At 46.8% G+C, this 26,730-nt stretch overlaps 1 protein-coding gene and 1 pseudogene across 1 annotated transcript in view; both read left to right on the forward strand.

The window, feature by feature from the left end:
• Nucleotides 1-26,124, forward strand: part of LOC146809583 (T-cell-interacting, activating receptor on myeloid cells protein 1-like) — a 41,163-nt gene extending 15,039 nt beyond the window's left edge. The window contains exons 4-6 of the mRNA XM_085616426.1: nucleotides 4,085-4,372; nucleotides 10,939-11,250; nucleotides 25,681-26,124. Coding sequence (XP_085472552.1) covers nucleotides 4,085-4,372; nucleotides 10,939-11,250; nucleotides 25,681-25,805 — 725 coding nt within the window. The 3' untranslated portion in view covers nucleotides 25,806-26,124. The remainder of the gene's footprint in view (nucleotides 1-4,084; nucleotides 4,373-10,938; nucleotides 11,251-25,680) is intronic.
• LOC146809584 (28S ribosomal RNA) lies at nucleotides 6,517-7,971 on the forward strand (annotated as a pseudogene).
• Nucleotides 26,125-26,730: the final 606 nt, after the last annotated feature.

Consider the following 26,730-nt stretch of genomic DNA (forward strand, 5'->3'; position numbering starts at 1 on the left):
CATTCACCATGACAGGACATACTTTCCCTGGTTGAGCCCGGTGCACCTTCAGTAAGGTGCGCCGCGGCGCTAACAAAGAAAGTGCACCCTGTGAGTAACCCAGCCACTTGTCGTATACCTATTATTTCATAAGCTTCCAAATTTACTTAAACCCATGGCGTTTTTCTTTTTCACCATATTTATGTTGTGTAGAAGGTTTAATAAGTTGAGACTTAACCCTACAATGATTCACAATCGCCTACACAGTAAATGCTAAATGACCAGGACCAACATCCCCTTAAAAATAAAATCAGATTTTTGGTCTAGGTTATCATTTTTTAATAAATGTAAATGAAGTACGTAATGTAAAGATCTGTGTGTGTGGTAACACAAAGACTGTTTTAAGTCAGCCGAGTTCAGACCGACCACAGAAGGCCTTTTAACTGAAGTCATTTCATTCTTTCAACAGTGTGAGGGTTATGCAAATGACTGCAGAAATAGCTGCTTCCTAACATTAAAGTCCGATAACTTTTCTATTGCAGGCCAACATTGTAAATGATAAAATGAAAAGGTAAATGTAAGCGAGGGACAACCTTTAACATCGAACATGCTGCAAGTATATGGAATGAATATAAATGTGCTGGGAGATTATCCTCGGAGCACGCGGTGATGTCATTTGCATTGCAGACACCGCTGGCGTGAGAAGATGTGCTGTCCAACCTTAGCTCGGCTGTGCCGCCAGCATTAGTGATGCAGCAGCAGAAACAGAGGCGTTCTTGTAAGCATGCCCGCCGCGGCCAGCTCTGACCGCGGCATTATCCTCATACCCAGGCCAGTGAACAGCCGCTGCACGCTCTGTTCAGACTGGAAGGGGCGGGGCTGTTCCTTTGGGATAACAAATGGGATCTTGCATGATTAACTTGGCAGTTAAATGATAGTGTTGGTATCTAAGGGGAGAACAGGTTTCCAAGAGGCGTCCTGCAAGCTTGTTGCGTATTTTGCATCTCACACTTTTTGTTACTTTGTGCAAATACATCTATAAATCAACACCTGTCCTCTGCTAAAGCTGTACTCCTCACCATGTAATCATCTGTGTAGGCTGCCTAGTGTAAGTTATTATTTCTCAAAATTCCTAAACTAGTCTTTGTGAGCCTATACACTTAAGAGGCAGAGAGGCCAGTACTAGATTTGGAATAAAGGCGCCTAAGTATGCCACGAATCTGTCTTGGTTGCAAAATGTACACGTTGTCATCAAGACCTCTATGACGTTTGAGCCTCAAGAGTGAACAAGCGCACGCGCCTTGCGCTGCAGCGGGAGAGAGAGGCAGCACGCTGGAGAGAGCAGTCTGCTCTTTTTCAAAGCACATACTCGTGCTTGTGGCGTGCCACTGCGCACTCCCGCAAGGCGTATGCCGCCACAAGCACGAGTATGTGCTTTGTAAAAAGAGCTGCACGACTGCTAAAGGTCTCCTATGCAGTGCATGCGCACTGCGTAGGCGAGACCTAAAAATAATTGGGGCAAAAACGGGAGCAATGAAAGGACACAAGCACATGGTCCTTGCTCCAGGGAAGGGCCAAACACAAGAAGAGGACATGACACATGCATGCCATGACAATAGAAACAAAGCAAATGTGAGCGACACTGAAGCTTTCCAATGGTAAGCCATGAGCGGGCTGTAAGCACACTGAATGTAAACAACATGTCTCGAAGAGACACCTCATGTGCTGTCTACCCAAAACCTAAAAGGAGAGAAATATATATTTAAAGAAAAACAGCAATTCTTAAAACATATCAAAAAGTCCATGGGCATGTGTGACATCACATACCATTTGACCTCACAGTAAGTGACATAGTATGACCCCCGACCGTGATTTCTTTCCCAGAAAGGCATGCCACATGACCTAACATCAAAACAATTCAGGATTTGGGTTAGATAGTATCACAAAGTAAACAAAGTTGTGATATGCACTGCTTTGCATTATTTTGTATCAAAAGGGTGCTCCATGGATGGTGCATTGGGGTTTCCATGCAACCACCCATTGGTTTTGATGCAAATCCCTACTTACAAAACAGGAACTTGTGCCAAAATCTATGCCTACTCGAGGCAGGCATAACAAGGAGAAATGTTTTCTTTTCTTCTTGTTTTTCGAACTTTGTTCGTGTGCTGTATTGTACAGCAAAGATACAAAGCAGAAACCCCTTAAAGCACAGTTGTTGTACTGGAAGGGACCCCCATTCAGAACATATGCTTCAGAGAATACATTCACCGTGCACTTTGGCACAAGGTTATGTGCATTGGTACATAGCTGCCAAAATTGCGGCAGCACACTGGGAGAGAATAAATGTGCTATATCTTTGTTGGATATGGCACATTTTTCTATCTCCTTTTGACTCAAGGCAGCATAGCAACTTTAGTGTATCGTTGCGTCACATCAAAGAACAGTAAATCTAGGCCTCAGTCTCACACACTACCTGCCACTTGGCTCCTGTTCACTTTCACTCACACACATGCTTCCACATACAGAAACAGTTTCTCACACATACACACGTTCTCTCTCATTTAAACATGCTCTCACTAGCAAGCACTCTTACAACATACATTTGAAACCATCTCTACTTACTACCATAGGTCCTAAGTGTGCTACACTCTTAGTGAATATTAGAATATTATTCACTATTAGGATAATGAAAAACAAGGAGAGAATAAGGAATGTGGCGCCCCTGTGAGTTCTTGGAACTGATTCTGCCACCCCTGAGGCCAGGGGTGGCAAAGGCTGTGCCAGTGGTCACAAGGGACAAGCTAGGGGTCGTGGCTGCGACTCCCGGAGACTCCTAAATGATGTCCATGAAAAGATCTGGCTGGCATTTAGACAAATAAAATATTTTAGCATACTCTGCTTCGGGGAAAAACTAAATAAAGTAAGCATTGGTAAAGCAAATCTTGCCTTTGGGATCTGTTGTATTGAAGGTGGACAGCATCAACAAGAAGCTATGCTATATGGGCTAAGGTAAAAAAATAAAATCAAGAAAAGGCGTGATGTCACAGTCCACCACGTCATATAGTGGGGCGTGCAAGCATCACCATGCATGCATGCCTAGGAAATGGCCCAGGTGCCATTTTTATTAAGTACCATTCTGAAATAGATTGATAAATAACGAAAATATGAAATTAAAGTAGAATGAAAGCACTTTTTAAAGGCAGAGGGACCAGCCACAATTTGCTTCCTGGCCCTCTAAATAAACAAAATATCCATTAGCTTAAGGACCAGGTGGGTGGCAAAGGGAGTGAAAGCCAATGTGGAGCACCTGGGGGTGGGAAGCAAAGGAGAGTAGGTTTGGTGGAGGAGAAAAGCAGCACATGAGGTAGAAACAACATGAGGGTGAGGGTAGAAGCCCACAATGTCGAAAACAACATGGAGCATGAGGGAGTTTGGCGAGGGGAAGAACTTTGCAGCACACAAGGGAGACTGCAGCATGGGGGACAGGTATCTTGGGCGGCAGAAGCACAAACTGGAGAAAACACAAAAACACACGCACTCTTATGCAGTGTTAAACTAAAAAGAAAAATAGCAGTTCCTTAAGAGTGAACTGTGGAAGAATAGAAGCCAGACACTCAGAGAAATGGGAAAGAAAGCGGCTATGCTCCAGGGGAGTGACTAACACAAGATGGACGATCTGGGACAAGGAAAACCATCAAATATGAAGCAAGCAAATGAGGGTGACAGTAAACCCAATCAATGGTAAGTAGTGGGTGCGCTGTACTTTCCTGTAGGCTCTTGGTAAGCTCACACTCAGAAAGCTGCACTGTCAAGCCAGATCTAAAAATGAGCATGTAACAATTTAGGGTGATAGTAGTTACTTTTCTATTTCTGTTATAAACCTAAATAACAGAGGGAGCACGGATGAGAAACAGTAGAATACTCTATTTACTTTGAAAGGCCAGCAGGGCAGAGTCAATCATTTGTCCGTCAGGGGTCTAACCGAGGAACCAGCATGTTGGCACTTGTACCGTTTTTCCAGGATCCTAGTCTAATTTGTCTTATTTATTATGTTCACCAGTTATTCTTCACACTTTCTTTTTTCTGTCCTTCTGTTGACTTGCAGAGCAGTACCCCAAGCCCACTATATTTTTAATCCCAAGCAACCCTATTCTGAATGGTGGATCTGCGACTATCTGCTGCCAGGGGCTTTGGCATAACATGGTGTTTGCGCTCTATAAGGGCCAAACGTTAATCGAGGAACAGGAGCCCAAGGACCAGTTACCGATCGCCAAGTTTCCTCTACAGAATGTGGGCCCTTTGCATAGAGGACTCTACAACTGCTTTTATTACAGAAGGGGTGGAAATGGCTTGTGGTCAGAAGCCAGTGATGTTCTACAACTGAGAGTAACAGGTACACAGAGACATTTACTATTTCTTTATTTTTTAGTTTTTCGCAGTGTAAACTCGCTCCATTGTGTGTCATTGCACTTTATTGTCGACCAATGACACTACATAAGGATTTTATTTTTAGTACAGTTATGCTAAAGGCAGGTTTGAGGTTATTCTTTACAATATAATAACATCCTTTTTATTGAGCCGATTTATGTAAAGTTTCTGTGTCGGGTGGGAAAGATGAATATTGCTGGCTGTAGACATCCAGACAGATAGTTGACAACTTTACCAAGCAGAATGCCCGTTGCCACTGTCAGTCCTCCCAGGCTCACGTACTACCCCAATTTCAGGGAGCAAGGTGATTTAGTTAGTTAAGGATGAGCAGAGGTAATGTATAATTAAATATCACAGTTTCAGGGTTTCTATTTTGCTACGTGTCCTATCTTGTATATTTTTGTGGTGTTATTAGGACTTCCACATTGTATTTTGATGAAGAAACAAAACTCTGTAGGTTTGTTTTCAGGAGTGGTGGTGTATGGTTGATGGAACAATTTGTCTGGTTAACTCCGATAATGAACTAGACTCCTGCAAGCTAACTAGTTACATGACCCCCGGTGGTTGGCATTCTTAGAAGGACAAGTGGTGTTTAGCCACATGAGTTGGGCAATAACAGGTCTGTGATGCCCGTAGAAGTCTGGGGTCAACACGTGATTGGCTGTGTGCCGCGTGTGGCTGTCTGTGATTTCCCACCGCTGCCCGTGTGCACCACCAAGGGCGCTCACTTGTGCGGCTGGTGTACCACCATGGGTGCTCACTTGTTCGGCTGGGAAGGTCCCCAGCCTTCCCAGAAGTGCTGGTTTCCATGCTGGCCCCTGCGGACTTTGGTCTCCAAACTGGGAAAAGGTGTGCTGCCGCAAATCCCCTCTGCAAAAGAGGGCCCGCCCTTGTGGTGCCCATGAAATTTGTCCACTAAAGTATACAAAAAAGTGATAGTTGAAATGCTTGAATTAATCTCAACCACTGGTAATTATTCAGGCCACATACCAGTCCATCATTAATTTGCACACCATGCCATTTCAGTTTTGAACCAGCCATATGCAAATCAGTCTCGACCCTGCTCCAATGAGAACAGTCCAGCTCGAAGTGCCAGGGTAGGACGTGGGCGTAGGCACGAAAGACTAATTGAACAATCAAGTAGCTGGTGCCCTACTAAGGTTCTCTCAGTATAGCTGGCGCTCATAAACCCCAGCTTTATCTGGTAAAGCAAATGATTAGAGGTCTGGATGCTGAAATAATCTCAGCCTATTCTCAAACTTTAAATGGGTAAAAAACCTGGCTCACTAGTCTGGAAACGGCATGGAATGCGATTTCTCAGTAGGCTACTTTTGGTAAGCAGAACTGGTGCTGTAGGATGAACAGAATGCTGGCTTATGGTGCCCAATGCTAACGTTCATCAGACCCCAGAAAAAGTGTTGGTTGATATAGACAGCAGTACAGTGGTCATGGACATCAAAATCCACGAAGGATTGTGTACCAACTCACCAGCCGAATCAACTAGCCCTGAAAATGAATGGTGCTGGAGCGTTGGGCCACATACCTGGTCATCGCCAGTGCTGGGAGCCATGAGAGCTAAGTCCACCTCCTACTGTGATGAGTAGGAGAGCTGCTGTGGTACACACTAAAGCCTGGGGCGGAGGCCCAAGTGGAGCAGTTGCAGCTGAAAATCCTTGTGGTAGTAGCAAATACTCAAATGAGTACTTTGAAGGCCGAAGTGGAGAAGGGTTCCATGTGTAACAGCAGTTGAGCCAGTCAGTCCTAGAAGATGGGCAAGTGCCATTCAAGAGGGAGGGGCGATGGCCTCCAATGCCATCAGCTGCTCAAAAGAAAGACTGGTTCAGATCTTGAACCTGGAGTGGTAGAGACAGGAGCCTTTGCAGCTTCCAGTGCGGTAACACAAACAATCCTGAAGAATCTAGTGGGAGCCCTGGGGAGAGCTCTCTTTTCTTTGTGAAGGGCAGAGCACCCTGAGGGGGCCTGAGCCTTGGAACTCATTGTGGTTCCGGAGCCAGTGAGCTCTTGCTGGTCTCCGGGGGAGATGGTTTCAATCTTGTGCCTGGCCATACCCATGTCTGTAGCAGGTTTCTGAAGTGCATAGACTCTGGCTGGAACAATTTAGGGAACCTAGCAGCTGACTTACAAATGGTGCAGACCCGGGAAATCCAACTGTTTAATTAAAACAAGGCATCACGAGGGCTCAAGGCACTTGTTGGTGCAATATGATTTCTGCCCAGTGATCTGAAAGTGAAGAAATTCAATGAAACTCGGCTAAACGGCGGGTGTAACTAAGACTCTATTAAGGCTATCTGATATGTGATTCATGTTCCTGTGAGGACAGCTTTAAACATAGCTGTACTCTGGAACAATTGTTGTGTTGTTGGAAGCAAGTCCGATTTGACGCTGATGGACAGCAGTAACAACCCAGAATGAGCCACTGCGTGGTGGTACAAGAATAGCCACCTGCCTCATCATTTAGTTTGTGATGTGCATGAATGGATGAATGAGATTCAAACTGTCCCTAGCTACTATCTAGCAAAACCATGGCCAAGGGAACAGGCTTGGCACAATCAGTGGGGAAAGATGATCCTGTTGAGCTTGACTCAAGCCTGGCACTATGAAGAAACACGAGAGGTGTGGAATAAGTGGGACACCTTTAGGCTGCTGGTGAAATACCACTACTCTTATAGTTTTTACACTTAAGTGGTGAGGCAAACCCTGTGGGGCTCTTGCTTCTGGCTCCAAGCACCCGGCTCCTGCAAGGCGCAACTCGTTCCAGGGACAGTAGAAGATAGGGCGTTTGACTGGGGCGCTACACCAGTCAAACGATAAAGAAGGTATCCGAAGGTGATCTCAGGGAGGACAGAAACCTCCAGCAGAGCAGAAGGACAAAAGCTCAATTGATCTCGATTTTAAGTCTGAATACAGACGTTGAAAGTAGTGCATCATGATCCTGCTACAATTTTTGGACCGGAGGTGTAAGAAAAGTTACCACAAGGATAATTGGCTTGTGGTGGCCAAGCGTTGATCCTTTGATGTCGGCTCTTCCCATCATTGCGAAGCAGAATTCACAAGTATTTGGATTGTTCACCCACTATTAAGGAACATGAGCAGGGCTTAGACAGTTGTGAGACAGGTTTGTTTTAAACCACTGATAATGTGCTGCTGCAATAGTAATCCTGCTCAATATGAGAGGAACCACAGGTTCAGACATTTAGTGTATGTGCTTGGCTGGGGAGCCAAGGGGGTCAAGCTACCATCTGTAGGATTATGACTGAACGCCTCCAAATCGGAATCCCCCCAAACGTTAATGATACCACAGTGTCATGGAGCCTAAGATGGCATGAGATAGCACGCTTTTGGGCAGGTGCATAGAGCCGCTTGCTTGGGAACTAGAGCACAGATGGAAGGGGACTTCCTCCATCGTCCTTAGTGCACTACATGTTCGTGGGGTGCCTAATGCTAAATCATTTATAGATGACCTCCTTCTGGGTCAGAGTTTTATTGAGTAGCACGGCAGATGCCTTGCTGTGATCTGTTGAATGTCATCCTCAGTTTCAGTCTGTGGGGGCTCATGCCCCCTTGGGTCTCTCTGCCACCAAGCTGATGGGAGAGACAGAGTGTGGGCCCATGGTAGGCTGCCTCCATCACACGCAGTGCAGCATGGGCACCTCCCCCTCCCGCCCTGCACTGCCAGACCAGGATGGTGGCATAATCTTTTGCAGGTCAACAGGGTGACCAGAGTGGGCATCAGTGGAGTTTCATGGAGGCAAGAAGCTGGTTCGTGGCTGGAGGAAGAAGCCTCCTGAGCACTGCTCTCATTGTCAGCTGCAGCTGCCAGATGCCTGGTTGGGGGCTGGTTACCAGATGATGAGCGGGCAGGCCAGTGCAGCTAACTCTGACTTGTGTCTTCCCCCTGGATTCTGTAAGACTCCACTTCATGGGAGCTTAATAGTCAAGGAAAAACATATTTACAAGCAGGCCCATGTGGAGATGGGAGACGATTGGCTAGCAGCTTAACCATCCTTAGCTCTGCATGCTCGGGAACCAGGAAGATGGATGGCATCGACCTAGGGCACTCTTAGCCAATGAATAGGGGTAACTGTCCCTACCCAGGGCATTGTGGCTGCAGAGTTGTGAGGAGCCTCATGCCCCTTCAGGGTAAGGAGCAGAGATGGGACCCAAGTTGAAGGCCCAGGTATATCATTTTTGATCGTGCCACCCATGGGGGACACAAAATGAAATGTATTGATGTGGCAGAACCACTGTTCACATAACATACCTATCCCCAGGTTCTGCACATTACAAGGTTACCCCATTGAGATTATCAATCAGGCAGATCCCTGGGCAGGGTGGCATCGGACAGGAGAGAAGTCTGGGACTCCTGCATGCAGAACAACTCCCCTAATCCTCCATGAGAGGTGGGCTAAATCCTGGCTTTCATCTGTGGGGGGCCCAATCCTAGTATGCCAGGCTCCAGGCACTGGGCAGAACCACCTTCCCTACCTTGGCCAGGGTGGCATCAGACACTGTAGGAGTCTGGGGCTCCAGCAGGCTGAATAACCCCCTTAATGCCCACATTGGAGTCCCAGTCCCTGCAGACTGGTGGTGCCAGCTAGCAGGCCGTACTTCCTACCCTGCCCTGGGCAGTGTGGTGCCCCACCCCCAACGTTTTGCCAGGTTTCAAGATGCCCACCAGCTAGCTTGTCAGCTTCATGTGGGTAGAAACAGCACCAGTGACATTTAATTCTCAAGGCTGATCCAGCCAACAGACGAGTATGGGTGTGCCATCTCAGTGAACCACGTCACTAGCCCAGCCTTTCTTATTTAAACTACACCCAAGCCTACTTTTTTTGTATTTGTTCAAGATTTGTTAACAATGGAAATAAAATTAGATTCCCTCTTTATTAATGTTAAAGTAAAGCTTCTATGTGCATGTGTTGCCATGTGTTGAAATGGGATGGAATGCTAATTCCTGTAATTAACAAATGTGTGACCATCAAACAGTTATTGGGTCAGTAATCATGCTAACATGTTGTGCCAGCAACCAGGCCCTCATCATCCACTACTGCCTAAAAATCATTTCATCGCAGTGACACGCAGTGAGTCATCTGTGTGAGATGGACTTGGATAAGTTCTAGATACCTTACAAAAAGCAAGTATGTCTTCAAAATGTGTTCTCTGGCCCCTGCCTAAGACGGCAGTTTGCAACAACTGCAAACTTGTCAGTCTTGACAAATGATTTAGGGCCCGATGTACAAACATTGGGAATACTGATTTCCTAATTGCAATTCTCTCCGAATCGCAATTAGGAAATCGCTATTCTTAATGTAGGAAACTCACTGAGTTTCATTTAGAGATTCCTTTTGGGTCGCAAATCGATATACGTCATGAATATTAAATGAGGTAGGTCGCAGCTTGCGACCCATTAGGAATCACAGCCATCACAGGGATGGTGATCTGCTGAGGTCAGCAGACCACCATGTCCGTGCCTGCTTTTTACTAAAGGATTTTGTTTTTAATGTAGCCTGTTTTGCTTAAAAGAAAACAGGATGCATTTAAAAAGAAAAAAATGAAACCTCGAAGTTTACATTTCGAGAAGAGGCAGTGGTCCGTGGGACTACTGCCTGCTCCTAAAAATATTTTTATTTACATTCTCAAAGGAGAAGAGGGCCCTTGGGACACCTTCCCCTTTGAGAATTGATTACTACCAGTTTTAAACTGGTGGTAAAGTATTACTGTTTTGCAACAATTTGCACACAGACAATTTATGAAATCTGAGCCTCTCTTTGATGTTCCACATACCCATCCATGGGGCAAATAGGAGGTGAGGAAGCTCATTCTAACTGTTGCAGATTTACTGTGAGGTCAATTACCGTGTAAGTTTGAGTTTTAGACTTTGGAATGCAGATAACATACCAGTAATATCTCCTTGTTCTGATGCGTGACACAACCTTAGAATGTGCACTATTTGCCCTCACAATTTGCAACGCTATGCGACTTGCTTCCAAACTGCAACCCGACTCAGGCGCAAACAAGAGCTTGAGTCCTAATTAGGTTTTATGTGGGGTTGTACCCCTCCACTGAAATTGACTCGTTCAATTTACAGTAGAGGCACAAGAATAGTGTGTAGTTTAGAAAATGGGTAGAAAGATGGTAACTGTTCGGATGTAAGACAAGTGGCTGAGGAGTGTCTTTGTAGATTATTTATTAGTCTTAGTTGCACGTTGGTAATCCATGTACAGCAGCCCCACCAGGAGCACCCTGCCTGCTGCTCAGCCCATACTAAAACTGTCACACATCACCACACAGGCACTAAAACATTCCATTCATCTCCATCACACCAACATTTCACTCAGAACACTCACTCTGGCTGAGCAGCTAGGACCAAAGATAACAGGGGAGATGCATAAATACATAAGCAAGATATACCGGTTTCCCTTACTTTCCTTTAGTGGGAATGTTTCAGACATAAGTTCTGACTAACCCCACGCTGACGTGCATGTTTGCTTGTTTTCCCTGCTTGAATAGGTGTGCCCTATGAGCCCGCGAACCCACAGGCGATACCTTTCCAAGCAGCCTGGGGGATGTCTGTGAACTGCTCCATCACTCCAGGAGAGTCTGGAGGTGGCTGGGTCTATCTGTACAGAGAAAGAGAGCAAGAACCCCTGGCTAGACAGAGGGCTCCCGGCCAGCAGGCGGGCACGTTTCAGATGACCTTTGACATCACGCAGCTGACGCTGGACGGCCCCAGAGAGAAGTATGGCTGCTTCTACAAGGCAGACGAGGGCACGGAGGTTGTTGCACACACAGGCCAAGGACATGTAGCCTCCAGCAAAGCAGGTGAGCGTTTGCAGTGCTTCCTGATAACAGTCCCACACCTACAAAACGTTCTGTTCCCTTTAAACTCTGGAAAGCGTCTAGACTTTTTTACTTGTCCGAGGTGGTAATGAACCACATGAACATATCACAAAAATAAGTTATTAGTTAACATATCTAATGCACTTTCCAAAGTTCATATTGTAAAACACAGTGCTTCTTTTTGAACAAGCCTAAGTGACAGAACGCTTCCTTTCCTAAGCAGTAGCTCATACAGTCCATGTGCCTCTGGGAAGGGCCCACAGAGCACTCCCATCCACACATTTCTCACATGATTTTTATTGGCTGTCATTACAGTGGTCTTAGGGGTGAGGGTGAATCTTGAGTCTGTCACGTGGGTCCTTCCCTGTGCTGATGCCAGGCCCTGTCGTGGCCCCATGTCATGAGTTTCCTTGGGATTCTGTGATTCCACTCAGACCAGGGACAGACTGATAACATCGAACTCCCGGCGAGGCACTGACTCGCACATCTTCGTAATTTCAGACATTTCTGCCTGGTTATACAAATTGCAACATACGATCATGCCCGCCTCCCTTGGCGTGTACCTACCCACCCCCACGCATCTTTGATTGTAACAGCGATTCTGGGAGGGGGTGAAAAATTGCATCTTTGAAATAAGTATAACATTTATCAGCAAGAACACCGACCTCAACTCATACATTGTAGACATGATGATGGACACTATTCATGCCTAGCGTTTATGTGACAGTCAGAGAAACTGTGTAGCACTTCAATGCTGACAAAGTTGTGAATGTTTGCAAACAGTGAATGGCCACCTACATGTGGGCAAAATGTGGTTCCTTTTTACTGCACGCATAATACATGGGTATATTTTAGCAAACATAATGCCTATTACGTGAATTATAGCGTCATATACCGTCACACACAAAAGTAATGCAAGATATCTGCTCACTGTATTTCACAGTCTAAGAAATAATGTGGTAAATGTTTGTAGCGCATTGTATGTCCAGTTTCACAGTTCCCCGGATACCTTATCTGCTCCAAACACTCTTCTATATCAGAAACCATTGAAATGGGATTTATGCAAGAATACGCTTACCTAACAAATTGCACTCGGGCCTATGTCATGTCAGCGAAATGAACATTAACTTAAGAAACAGCAGTTCAGTTATAACACCTTATTTATAAAATCTAACTGCACCTGATATTGCTTGTCACAAATAATTATAGAAAAAATCAGTTTTCGGACTGTGCAATACAGCATAAATCTCTCCAGCTGTCCATAACGCGCATAAGAAAGTTTGAATGACTTAAGTGAGTTCATATAATTAAAACTGATTTTTACGTTTCCTAAAAGGGAAATACTCAATAATAAATTGAAATGAAGAGCAGAAGTAGCCAACCACACAGGTGTTGTGACTCTAACCAACAAAACAAAAGTCTAAGATTAAATGAATGTCATAAAGCCCCACTTAAAAGTTGGGGCTACAGTATCAGTGTTGGGAGTTTTCATATTATCAGTCAATGAACTGTAATGTGGGGGGAGTAATAAGTCTTAGTATTCTTTGATATTACTTGTCTGGCCATTAGAATTGTACTTACATGAGTGGTTTCTCAATCCGTAATCACAGAAATGATGTCTTATTCTTGATTTATTTCCAATACTACAAGAGATGGACATAGTGACTTTATATTACAGATGCTCAGCCAATTAGAAGCCTAAAAGACTTTTCACGTCCTAAATAGAAACACATTCATAATGTTCTGGTTGTATTATGGACCAATAATGTCCTGTCTGGGCTCTGGTGCCATGTACAAACCACTAAGGCTTGTGATTTATTAGTCTTTGATGGCATTATAGGGGCTTGTTACATCCTCAACCATCTGCAGTGCCTTAAATGACCCACGTTTGGATAATGCCATGTTCATCTAAACCATATTCACCCTCTTAAAGTAGATACTTCTTTAGATTTCAATGCTGGCCTTGCTTTAAAAGAAACTTCACCATCTACACTGATTTACCTCCATAACCTTCACTGGGTCTCCCTCCTAAGCATTGAATACAGCCTTCATTGGAGAGCCGCCACATTGAGGGAGAGGCAGTAAAAAGTCCACAAGCAAGGAAATATTTGCTATATGACCTACTCTTCCACAGCCGTGTCTGTACGTTAGAGGTCTTCAAGAGGATTTAGCTCCCCACACTTCTACTCAGTTTGAAAATTAGTGGAAATTACTAATGTTTTCCAAATGAGAGTTCCGCCGAAGCATACAGATTTCCACAGAACTCTGTCTGTTACAAGTGGCCTGGTGACACAATATTAAATCAGTCCAATAAGTAGTCATATTAATTTCTTTAAAGCCTCTAAAATAGGTGTATGCTATTATTTGGAATGACGAGGGCACTACATATCCACCACCACATGCGAGGCTTTATGTAAGGGCTTCAAACTCGGACCACACGCTTGTGCGTGTGTTTGTTTTTTTGGTCACACGCTATTGGCCTTTGCGTGCGTCTTTTGGTATCGCTTTGTTCGCCCTAAGTTGGCAGGGTATGCCCAGATGTGGGTCCCTTGCTCACCTTGCCACTGGATTCAAGGTTCAAGATAGCCTGACTGATGAGGGTTATGAACCCGAAACCGGTCCCAGGATGCTTGTTTCCGGTCCAGGGAAGACATGGCTTGGCAGTTCGGGCTGGACTGTTCCCATGAGGCACAGGGTCAGACTGATTTGCATATAGCCATGTCTGAACTGGGGTGGTGGAGTGAGCTAAAGAATGATGATGGATTAAACCCAGATCAGTTGACTGGGGGTGAGTGTTTGATTTGCTCAAGCGCTCCGTCCATCATCCCCTTTGGTATCGCTTTGTTCGCCCTAAGTTCGCAGGGTATGCCCAGGCGTGGGTCCCTTGCTCACTTTGCCACTGGTTTCAAGATAGCCTGGCTGATGAGGGTTATGACCCTGAAACCGGTCCCAGGATGCTTGTTTCCGGTCCAGGGAAGACATGGCTTGGCAGTTCGGGCTGGACTGTTCCCATGAGGCACAGGGTCAGACTGATTTACATATGGCCATGTCTGAACTGGGGTGGTGGAGTGAGCTAAAGAATGATGATGGATTAAACCCAGATCAGTTGACTGGGGTGAGTGTTTGGTATCGCTTTGTTCGCCCTAAGTTGGCAGGGTATGCCCAGACGTGGGTCCCTTGCTCACATTGCCACTGGATTCAAGATAGCCTGGCTGATGAGGGTTATGAACCCGAAACCAGTCCCAGGATGCTTGTTTCCGGTCCAGGGAAGACATGGCTTGGCAGTTCGGGCTGGACTGTTCCCATGAGGCACAGGGTCAGACTGATTTGCATATGGCCATGTCTGAACTGGGGTGGTGGAGTGAGCTAAAGAATGATGATTAAACCCAGATCAGTTGTCTGGGGGTGAGTGTTTGATTTGCTCAAGCGCTCCGACCATCATCCCCTTTGGTATCGCTTTGTTCGCCCTAAGTTGGCATGGTATGCCCAGAAGTGGGTCCCTTGCTCACTATGCCACTGGATTCAAGATAGCCTGGCTGATGAGGGTTATGAACCCGAAACCGGTCCCAGGATGCTTGTTTCCGGTCCAGGGGAGATATGGCTTGGCAGTTCGGGCTGGACTGTTCCCATGAGGCACAGGGTCAGACTGATTTGCATATGGCCATGTCTGAACTGGGGTGGTGGAGTGAGCTAAAGAATAATGATGGATTAAACCCAGATCAGTTCACTGGGGGTGAGTGTTTGATTTGCTCAAGCGCTCCGTCCATCATCCCCTTTGCTATCGCTTTCTAAGAAAGACAGCACGCAATTGGCCAAAGGCGGGTGCTTGGCCCGCCTTCTCTCTCCCCTGACCTAGGGAGCTCTACCTAAGAACCCTAAGTACAAAGAATGGGTCAAGTAGAGCAAACAGGTGGAGCACACTAACTGCATGAGCGGGACACTGCACACTAGCTGTATGGAACAGACCACCATAGCATGCTTATTACATGGGATATGCCAGGGCAAGCAAGGTATACTAACTGCATGGGATGAATCACCGGAGCACAATAATTACAGGAGATAGGCCACTAGTTAAAACAAGCATTGGCATAGCCAATAGGTCTCGCCTTTGGGACCTTATAAGTGTTTAGCCATGCAACAGTTGATGTTGTTGCACCAAGGATATTGTACTGCATAAATAAATACTTATAAGGTCCCAAAGGCGAGACCTATTGGCTATGCCAATACTTTTAGAATATTATTTGACTAAATTATCTTTATTTTTCAATTAATTAACTCATACCTTTACTTATTTTTAACAATGAAAACCATGATGTAGCATTGATGATATAACGCCCCATGATGTAGTGGACTCCTTGTATTGGGATAGACCCTAAATCAATACAGTAATGGTAAAACATATGGTCTGATTGCCAACATTCAATCAATACATATACATGGCTTGACTTTCAAGTGCCAATTCATGTTTTTATTCACTAAATGTAAATAGACACATATACATTATTTTACTCACCCATATTACAGCGCCAGCATTGTAGTATATTCGCAGGTAGCGGGAATACCAGGAATGCTCTGAAAAGTTTGTACGTATTAACAAACCTGTTTGTGATCTATCCTTTATTTTTCAATTAATTAACTCATACCTTTACTTATTTTTAACAATGAAAACCATGATCGTACGATCATATGCACAAATAGCACTTTCTAAACTCTCTCCATCTTAATTAGGGTCATAGTTGATTCTTCTAGCTTTTCAGCTATACTGTTAGGCCGTTGTCAAATGACTTCTAAAGTATATTATGTATCTGAATATTGGCTAGCTCTTCACATTTCTTTGGCTAGTTCCACCTGTGGGTGTTTTATTGTTAAATGCTCTGATGCGTTCTTATTCAGGACATACGCTAGTTCTTTTTATTCTTTCTGTAAACACAGCCTTGAAAAAGTCGCGGGACTACATTCTCTTGTGGCGACGAAACACGTGTTGGCTGACTGGAAATACTGTGAAGAATAGAAACCAATAAACAACGAACTAGAAGAGTGAAGAAAGACTAACTCATTCTTTTGCTAATGTGTTTTGAAATTGTTTGTGTGAAAACTCGTAATATTTCTAAAACATTTATTTTCAGTACGAGTGCTAGGGATTGCTTTTTGTTTTCCTTTGAATGTTAGCCAAGCCCAGGGTGTGGAGCTCCAAGCAGTATGCTGGGTCAGACCAGCCACCGTTAAACCAATCATGCACGGTGAGGAGCCGAGTCGCTAAATAGTGAAGGTAGAGATTCTTCATCCCCAGGCCGCCGTCATAGGGGGGGATCCGGCACTGGGCGAGGGCCAGCCTAGGCCTCCCCACAAGAACCTAGTGGCCATGCGGTCCAGCTCCTGGAACCACGACCTTGAGAAGGAGAGGTGTGTGTTCTGAAGCATATAAAGGAATCTGGGCAGGATCATCATTTTAAACAGAGCTATCCTGCCCATAGAGTTCAGTGGCAGAGTTTGCCACTTGAGGACATCAGCCCGAGCCTTTTTAACTAATGGGGTGACGTTGAGTTGCCAAGTGAGATCGGGGAGGTGGGCGACCCGGATTCCCAGATACTTAAAGGACTGTTGCCAAAGAGGTATCGACGACTGCCAATCAAAGCACTCTCTCGAAAGGTGAAGGGGGACCAGGACGGACTTAGCCCAGTTCAATCGGAGGTCGGAGGTTTGTTCAAAAAGACTCAAGGCCCGGAGGCAATGGGGACCTGACCGAGCTGGATCTGCTAGGAATAACAGAACATCATTAGTGTACAGGGCGATCTTATCTTTCTCTACATCAGGCCATCGCCATCCCGTGAGGAGCTGGTCGGATCGGACAAGGCAGGCAAAGGGCTCCATTGCCAACGCGAATAGGAGGGGCGAGAGGGGATATCCCTGCCTCGTGCCTCTTCCGAAGGGAAAGGGGTGCAACAGGGCTCCGTTGACCTGGGCTCTTGGTTTACAGTTAAGCGCCTTAACCAGGCAGCGGAAAGGGGTTCCAAAACCCATTTCCATTAATACCGCCTCCAGGTATCGCCAATCCCCCGAGTCGAATGCTTTCTCGAAATCTACGAGAAGGAGAGATAAGTAAAGGGTCAGTTGTTGTCGATTCGCTAGAGCGAGGTGGAGACACCTGAGGCAGTGCCAGGTTCCCTGGGAGGGCATAAATCCGCACTGGTCAGGGTGGACCAGTTTGGCTAGGCAAATATTTTGAGCTACGTGTTAATGAGGGAAATGGGGTGGTAATCAGAGCAGTGCTTCGAGGGAGGCTGGGACTTAGGGATCACCACAATGGTGGCCGTATCCGTCTCAGGGCGAAATGAGCCTTGATAAGACGCCTCCTGATACACCTCTAGAAGGTGGGGAATCAGCGTTTCCTGGAAGGACGCATAGAATTCCTGCTGGAGTCCGTCTGGCGTCTTACCTGCAGCCATACGCGAAATTGCATCACTAATCTACTCTGGGGTGACAGGGAGGTCCAGCGCCTCTACCTCAGACTCACTGAGTCAAATGAGGGAAACTGTTCGCGCTGAAGGAGTTCTGGGAGCGAGAGAGGGGGCGGCTGTGCAGAATAAAGAGTAGAGTAGTAGGAGGCGAAGCATTGGGCCACTGCAGCGGGGGCTCGCTGGATCACTCCGTCTGAGCCAATCACCTCAGAGATGATACGATTGGCCATCGGATAAGTGGCCAGACGGTGAAGGAGTTTCCCATTTTTATCTCCCCACCCATACACATGCACGACGGAGGACCGCCACAGCATTTTGGCAGCTTCTAGGGAGGTCTGCTTAATCTCGTCCCTCAGCAACGCCAGTCTCCTCTCTTGGGCTTCAGTTCTCTCTTGCTGGGGTTGAGCCTCGATTAGGACAGCCTGGGCCTCCAAAAGTTTGAGGCTGGAGTCCTGCTTCACACGTTTAAGTTTGAGCTGGCCTTTAGCGAAGCCTCGGATGGTGGCCTTTCCGGCTTCCCATAGGGTGCCAGGAGAGGAAACCGACCAGTGATTGGTGGTAAAATAATGGCGGAGCTCGGTTCCCACTTGTTCCCTGAATTCCTTGTCCTAGGGGAACCCGGCGTTCATCTGCCAGATCGGACACAACGAGGTAGGGAGGCTGCCCATCCGCATCGCCACTGAAGAGTGGTCCGATAGCCCTCTAGGAAGGATGGTGACATCTCGAATTGCCCGACAGTCCATGGCCGGGAAGAAAACGTAACCGCGTTGAAATCACCCCCAACGATGGTGGTCCCCAGAAGCAGGGAGGCAACCAGTGTAGCGAGAGACTGAAGTGAGGAGGTCAGTAGGGAGGTGGGGGAATATACAGCGACCAAGTTCAGAGACCGGTCTCCAAGGTTCCCCTCCAAGACGACGAAACAACTCTTAGGGTCATGAGTTACTTTCCTCACCACGAGTGGAAGACCACATCGCACCAGGACGGCCACCCCTCGGGATCCCCAGTTGAAGCCAGAGTGCCAGACTCCACCATAACCATAGCGCGCCAAGAAAGGGCAGTGGTTGCCTGCCAGGTGGGTCTCCTGGAGCAGCAGTATGTCTACAGTGTGACGCTGGACATAGCGTAGGACCGCTGTGCGCTTTACCTTATCTAGCAAGCCATTAACATTCCAAGACATGATGTGAAGCGACGCCTGCGCTGTAAAGGTATCAGCCATTGGGAAAGTGGGGAAAGGACAGGACACCTAGCATGGGTGGTCGGTGTGGACGGAATGGTGCAAGCACGCGAGGAAGTGGAGACAATTCTACAGTGTTGGATCTACGTTTGGGGATCACGGGGCACAGTGGGGGGGGGCCTAAGTATATGAGCCCCTGCCGCCCGATCGACGGACGAACCCCCACCATCCAGGGTCAAGCGGACACTCCAACTCCTCACCTTGTCCGCCTGCTGCTGGGCAGTGTGGTGGTCTGCCACTGGCCGTGCACCCACTCCCAGCATGCTGTCAGCTCCCAAGAGGGGGGGCCCGTGTCCTGCGCAGGGTCCCCACAGCACCGGTCCCGACCCCTTATGATGGCGGTGAGGCGGGGAGGCCCACAGCCAATACTGCGGCACTTAGTTGCTGTATTCAGTTGCTGTACGGGCCCGGCCACACCGGGCCGCCAGCCGCGGGCACAGATCTCAGGCCTGATCACCCACAGAGACCCCAACCAGGATGGAGCATCAAGAGGGCATCAGGGGAGGCGGCGCTCCTCGCTCACCTCTCTCCGCCACCCGGTCGACGGCCGATCATGCATTGCCGCTCCTCCGCATCACTGATCCGCCGCGGGCTACGCGGCCGGCAGGGCCTCTCCCGGCCTTCCCCAGCACCTCTCAGTTAGCCGGGCACAGTTTGTTACAGGGGAGGAAGAGTGTGAGAAGTTGGCCTGGCATATGCTGGTCACTAGTTATAGTGGCCACCTTGCACCAGTCCAATTCGACTCTTGGTAGATAGGTTTAAAGACAACCTTTTAAAGAAAGCTATCCTAGTGGTAGCTGTGGAGAGCAGCCTTCAGGCTAAGTCTCTGAGGAATGTAAAGCAGCTTGTTTTACCTTATAATATATATGTATTTATTTCTAAATATATTCTACTAATCTCTTTATGAGATTAGAGCCAGGTAAACATTCAAAAGATCAACAGTTCTCAATAAATTAAGCACAAAGATGGCTGTAGCCCTAGGGGCGTACCAGACCATATATTAAAAAAATGGTATAAACAACTCGACTTGCAAATTGAAGAGGCCTAGGGCCTTGGGAATCGCTGGGGCTTCACTGCTGCAGTATTTACAGGTAAGTAGTCAGCCCACAGAGGACGCGTGCAGTGTCTAAACACACACGCGGGTTTCTCATTGATTTCAATGGCAATATGTCCCGGTTATTATTTTACAGTTCTAGGGCACTTCTGAATGGACAACAAGCAAAGAACTTACAGGGTAAGTACTTCGATAGCCAATGCACACTTGGGCACCGTAATGCCAGAGTTACCTCACCCAGGGAAGCCGGCTGCACAGGTGTCCTTTGGTGTCGGGTCGCGATGCTGTTTTCAATGGGAATCGTTGAAGTCTTGCTGCTTGTGTCGTCGGGTGAAGTGTCCGTGGAAATCCAACGATGGATTGGAGTTGCAGGCGACCTAGAAATTGAGGGGACAGAGTTCAGAGTCACTTGCCAGTGACCGGTGGCCTTCAGGATAGATGACCACAACTGTCGAGTTTCTTCACGTCGCTGATGGTGTTTTGTCTCTTCGCCCACGTGGTCCAGGAGAGATCGAGGAAGACCAGCAGCTGGATTTGGAGGGTCCCACAACGTCTGCAGCTGATGGCGGTATCGGCACTTGGATCGGAGCCAACAAACCTTGGCAACTGCAAGTCTTGTGTAGAATGAAGATCTTAGATGGTTCAGACCAGCAAGGTCCGATGGACTTACCCAGCAAGGGTAAATGAGGGCAGGCCCAGAGCAACTAGGCGAACCCTTGGAGCAGTTCAGAAAGTCTTCGGGCAGGCTACTAGCCAACGGGCAAGCAACCGCAAAGACGCCTTTGCAGGGAAACTTCAGGAGCAGCCCACGGTCACTCGGGACGAGGTAGGCCGCTGATCTTGGGTTCCAGACTTGCTAGGGACTTGGACATTAAGTGGTCCAAAGCACAAGTTTGTAGTTTGTCGTTCAGGGCTTGCACTCGAAATTAGTGCACGGTTCCCTGGTATTGCTGTACCTCGTCACTCGTGGGGTCCAGACGCCACAGCTTCGCTGGGGACTCAAAATGGCCAACAAGAGGTCAGGAAATCAGCTTTAGGGGATGCAGGGACTACGGGCTCCGGCGGGAGCGGTAAAGTTTGCAACCGTTGTTCAGTCCTTTAGGTGCCTGCCAAGCAGGGGAGTCACTCCTTGACTCCAAGGGAGATCCTTCGGTCTTCTAAAGATAGCAGAAAGTTGAAGGGCCAGGATTCTTCTTCGGTGAGCGTCGTCCAGGTGTAATCTAAATTGCATTGGCAATGTGTGGTATCTTATACTGATAAGATGGGAGGGACTAGCTCTATGGCCACTCCTCTAGGAGGGCCAGGGTAGTGGGTGGTTACACCCACTCCCCTTTGTCCAGTTTCGAGCCAGGACAGGGGCAGGCAGCCCCTGAACCGGTTTGAGCTGGCATATGCACAGAGGAGCCTACTGCTCCCCCAGTGCAGGACTTCAAAGCACTGTAAGAGTGCACCCACCCAGCTCCAATACACTAAATCCTGTCTGGGAGGTGGTGACACCTCCCTGTGACAGGAAACCCTTTGTTGAGCTCCCTCCACTGCGAGTTTCGGTCAGCAGCAGGAGGGCAGCCCGGTGTCTGTGCTGGTGGCATCGATTTTGTGATGCCAGGGCTCTACATGATTTCTACCGTGTAGTACAGGGTGTACATGTCGTCCCCTCTAGAAGGGTGGGATCCTACTCCCACACCAGTTACTGGTGTGGGGGTAGGATTCCAAGTTGTTTGACACCAAACACGACATGTTTTGATACAGTCATTCCAAAGTTAGCATTTACCGCGAGGTTATAATGCACTTAAGAGTATATGGTTTAACCGCATCCACAAACAGCAGCAGAGAATAGACTCTGCCAGCTGCAGAGGGGCCCTGCTCAGGCAGGAGCACCCCCTCACATAGTAAACCAAGCACCCTGCCCTTGGGATTGATAGGGCCTACCATAGGGGTGACTGATAGGTTTATATGTGTGTGTATGGTGAGATATAGGAACCTATACCTCAGTGAGGAGTGCTAACACTACCTCACACAGGCTGCAGTAGCAGGCCTGTGGTGTCAGATTGTGAGTGCTTCCCAGGGGTGGCATAATACATGCTACAGCCCCTGGTAGGCCTGTGAAGTACCAATGCCCTAGGTACCTAAGGTACTATATACTAGGGGCTGATAAGGTACCACAGTATCCAATCACTAGTGCATATAATATGCACACCAAGTTGTTTAGGGAGTAAGCAGATAGGCTGGGGTCCTGGATAGCAGGATCCCAGCCAGACTAGTCAAAAACCATTCAAACACCAGGAAAAAAGTGGGGGCAACCATATAGTCAGATTCCACCTTCCTACAAAGAGGCACCGCAAAGACCAAGCGGGGGGAAGCTGGGAAGCTCACTGCCAATACCGCGGCATTCAGTTGCTGTATGGGCCCGGCCACACCTGGCCACCAGCCGCAGACCCATATCTCAGGCCCGATCACTCGCAGAGACCCCAATCAGGACGGAGCGGCAAGGGGGCATCGGGAGAGGCGGCGAACCTCGCCCACCTCTCTCTGCCGCCCGGTCGACGGACAATCACGCACTGCCACGCCTCAGCATCTCAGGTCCGCAGCGGGACACGCGGCCGTCCGGGCCTCCCTGGGCCTTCCCCGGCGCCTCTCAGTTAGCCAGGCACAGTTTGTTGCCGAGGGGAGGAAGAGGCACCACAAAGACCAAGCGGTATGCCACCAGCAACTCTCAGGGATCCTCCCATCTCTGGTCGCAATAGGAGAAGCTTCAGAGTTCAGGGCCGCGGCGGGCCGGGAGATCACCATGCCGAAGCCGCCATCTTGTGAGCGCCGCGAGGTAGGATGCTCCGCAAGGGCTGCCCGCGGCACATGTATGTCACCCACACTGCTTTTAGGGATGGCTTGATGGTGCAGGATAGCCAGTCAGCCGGGGTGCAAGGTGAGAACTATCCGATGGAGGTGGATGAAGGAGCGGATGACGGATGGGTCCGGAGCACTTCTAAAGTGCAACCGCCATCTTGACCCTCCTGGCCACGCCCCCCTGAAGGGCAGGATTAACTATGCTTTAAGGGTGGCAATTGACAGGGAACACACAAAAAATTTGTGGGGTGGACAAAAAAGAGCTTTCTGGAGAAAGAAACAGAAAGCAAAGTTAGCAATAGAACATTTTGAGTAGGCTTTTACACATTATTTACAGTTATGTGTAACTTTTTACAGTTGCTCTTGAAAAGCTGCAGCTGTTTCAGCTTTCCACAAGTAAGCCTAGAATTCTTTGAAAATCCCAAAGGGCCAGATGTACGACCAAGCAATTTGTGACTCACAAATTGCCATGTACAACAGTGTCTGCGACACTGATTGCGATTCCCAATGGGGTCGCAAATTCCATGCCTCATGAATATTAATGAGGCACTCGCAATTTGAGACCCCATTGGGAATGGCTGGCCCTCCCAGGTCTTGTGGCCTTCTGGGCTCAGCAGACCTCCAGTCGCAAAACAGTCATACATGTCATTTGGGGTCGCTATTAGGAAGGGAATGCCCCTTCCTAATAGCGAGTCGCAAATCCTATTTAACGAGTCGCAAATAAATTGCGACTTGCTAAATAGGGTTTGTACATGGCCCTGTAGGTTTTTGCATGCTCAAACAGGTTGCAAACCTGTTTGTGTATGTAAAATCCCGTCGTACATCTGGCCCAAAATGTGTAAATCTTCACTCAAAAATCGGAATGATCTTCTGGTGTACATTTACATATTTTGAATCTGTTCCATCGAGTGGGAAAAAACGGAGACTACTAAATCTCCGTACATTTACTCTATAAACTTTTTTAGCCCACACAGAATTCAATATCCAAATATCAAGCAATTGGCCCAAAATATGAGAGGGTCAGAGGCAGGATAGTAAACAAACCCGTCCCTACTATATATAGGAAGTAACTTTATGAATTTATTACCGGTCTAAGGGGCATATGTATCAAACGATTTTGTATTCGCAAACGCTGCAAATCGCTAAAAAACAGCGTTTGCGAATACAAAATCGCAAAACGCGATGTATGAGCCATTTTCGCATCGCATTATTAAGGAATCGCTAATTTTGCGATTCCTTAATTTTGCGTAAGCATTTAAGGAATCGCAAATTGCGATTCCTTAAATGCTATGTAACAAGCACCCAAGTTGTGGAATTTCACCTTAAGAAATCGCAAATTACCACCAACTTCAAGTTGGTGGTAATTTGCGATTTCTTTGAAAAATGCACTTTTTGGCATTTTTCAAAGTGCCATGTGGCGCACATACATGCCCTTATGGCATGTATGTGCGCCATATGCGCACACATGCTCATTTCAGGGGTGCATCAGGGTGTCATCATCACACCCTTGCACCTTTGAAATTATTCTCAATTTGCGATTAGCAAATTACGAATCGCAATTGGAGAATTACTTCCCATTCATTCCTATGGGCCTCCTGGCCCATAGGAATGAATGGGAAGGTATTCCTTAATTGCGATTTCGCAGTTTGCTAATCGCAATTAAGGAATATTAAGAATTCGCAAAATATGTGCGAATTTTTAAATACATCCCGTTTTGCAATTCTCAAATAGTGATTCTCAAAGAAACGCTATTTGAGAATCGCAAATACGGTTTTTGATACATATGCCCCTAAATCTTTTGAGGCAGACGTTATGAAAGTTAGAGATTTTGACATCCTACATTTTAGAGTCTACAGGCATGATTTAGGCATGATCTACACCAGGGCAAAAATACTCCATCGCTCTAATGGATTCCCAACCACCAACGTTAGAGTTGTCAGCTGGTCAGTCGGACATCTCTTAACATTGGCAAGAAACAACGTTATGGCAGTTCCTGTCAACGATGTAAATGTTTGATGGACAGCTCTGTCAAACATAAAGATCCTCCGTTGAACTTTTACACCAATTTACATTTTGTAAAAACAAACACCCAAAGTGAGAGTTTTGTATTTATGAATGTGAAACTAGGGCCCCCCCACACCATCGGAGGTTCCTCCCATTGCGTGTAAGTCATTATTTGTTTTGCTGGCCCTTGGCGGTGATCGACAGCAAAAAAAAAACAAAAAAACATCCGACTGCCCACTCTAGATATGGCAGGTAGTCGAATAGGTAAAATGCGACATCCCTGTATGGTGTTGAGCTGTCGGAGGAGTGTATCAGCAACAAAGCCAAAGTAGACTCCATCGTTGACATACTTTCAGTTCACCCGCCTGCCTCTAAGTGAGTTGGGCGGAAAAACAGGTTGGCAGAGAGGTATCCTGTCACCACTGCAACAAATTTCCTACTCAGGAAAACTCATCAGGGTATACGTTCTTTAGAAGGATATTGTTTGCTGGATATGTTCTTACATGGACCCGACATATACTCCATGGTTGCGTTATAAGAAACGGCTCCCATCATCCTTGCCTTTCCCAGTGGTAAGTAACCTGTTCATGCAGCCAATGAGTGACATCCTCGTCTCCTTCCTGTATATATGCGTGACATGTGACCACCTCTGTTTGAGCCCTCCCAAGCTGTTCAAAGCACTGGTCTGATTTCACGCTAGCTTGGTTTACCTCTGGTTATCACCAACTGCTTTATTACATATTACTTCCTGCTAATAACATTTTGATCTTTCAGCATTGACTTATCCTTCTTGTTTTTTTCCCCCTTTGTTATTCCAGACCCTGAAACGGAGGAAACCTCTATCAGCACAGAAAATGTAGTACGTATTGGACTGGCCGCTCTCGTCCTGCTGGTGGCGGTGATCTTCGTCATTCAAGCTTGCCTTGAAAAAGGAGTTGAGTGAGGATGAACGTAGACCTACACATTCTGTTGTACAATAGTTGAGACTTTCTGATGGAAAGAAACCACCTCGCTCTCAAAAATAATGCAATACTTAGTAGTAAGTGATAGCTTCACCTCGTCACATCCAAAGAATTGTATGACATCACTGCACACTTTGCTCCATGGGACCAATTTTTGGAAACGACAGCTGATACACGATTTAGTGACTTTTTTCCAGAGGACATAAAGGTCTTTGAGTCCATCAAAGATATCGTTACCCGAGATTGCTGGCATTCATGTAAACATAGGTGCATTTATTTCACAATAAATTATTTATTTATCGCTGTTGAACTATGTATTCAGAGAAGAGCGAGAAAGTGCCATTTACTGATGAGAGATCATCTCCAGTGGGTGAGAAGGGTTAGTCTTGTATGCTCCTGCTGTGTTCTTATGTAAATTACTGGAAGCACATTTTGATCAAAATATGTGTGTGTTAGAGATGTTTAACTCTGTTCAGTCTACATTTGCCTTAAATTCATTTTAATTTTAGCCTTAATTCCCTCCACGACCCTGGTTAGTTTTTTTCTTGAATATGTATATTTTGACACACTCCATCAAAACAGGCACTAACTACAATCATTTTCGAGAATTTCCAGCTAATATGGAGGACTTTCTATTACGAATCCAACCTTGCTTTTACAGTCTGGATTTTCTAGTTACAAGATAGTACCACATCCTGCAAGACCGGCCTTCCTGTTATAAGGTAGAACTTTTGCCAGAAAAACATTCCTGAAATAAAGATGGTCGGCCTATCACAAGACACAACTGTCTGCCGAAGAGCAAGCATTCCTGGTGCAAACTGGGGTTTCATGCTATAAGGTACGAATTATTGTAAGAAGGCGGCCCTTTGGTTTATAAGGTGGGAATACAAAGACTAAGGTGAGATC

The sequence above is a fragment of the Triturus cristatus genome, chromosome 7 (assembly GCF_964204655.1).
Source record: "Triturus cristatus chromosome 7, aTriCri1.1, whole genome shotgun sequence".
Lineage (NCBI taxonomy): Eukaryota > Metazoa > Chordata > Amphibia > Caudata > Salamandridae > Triturus > Triturus cristatus.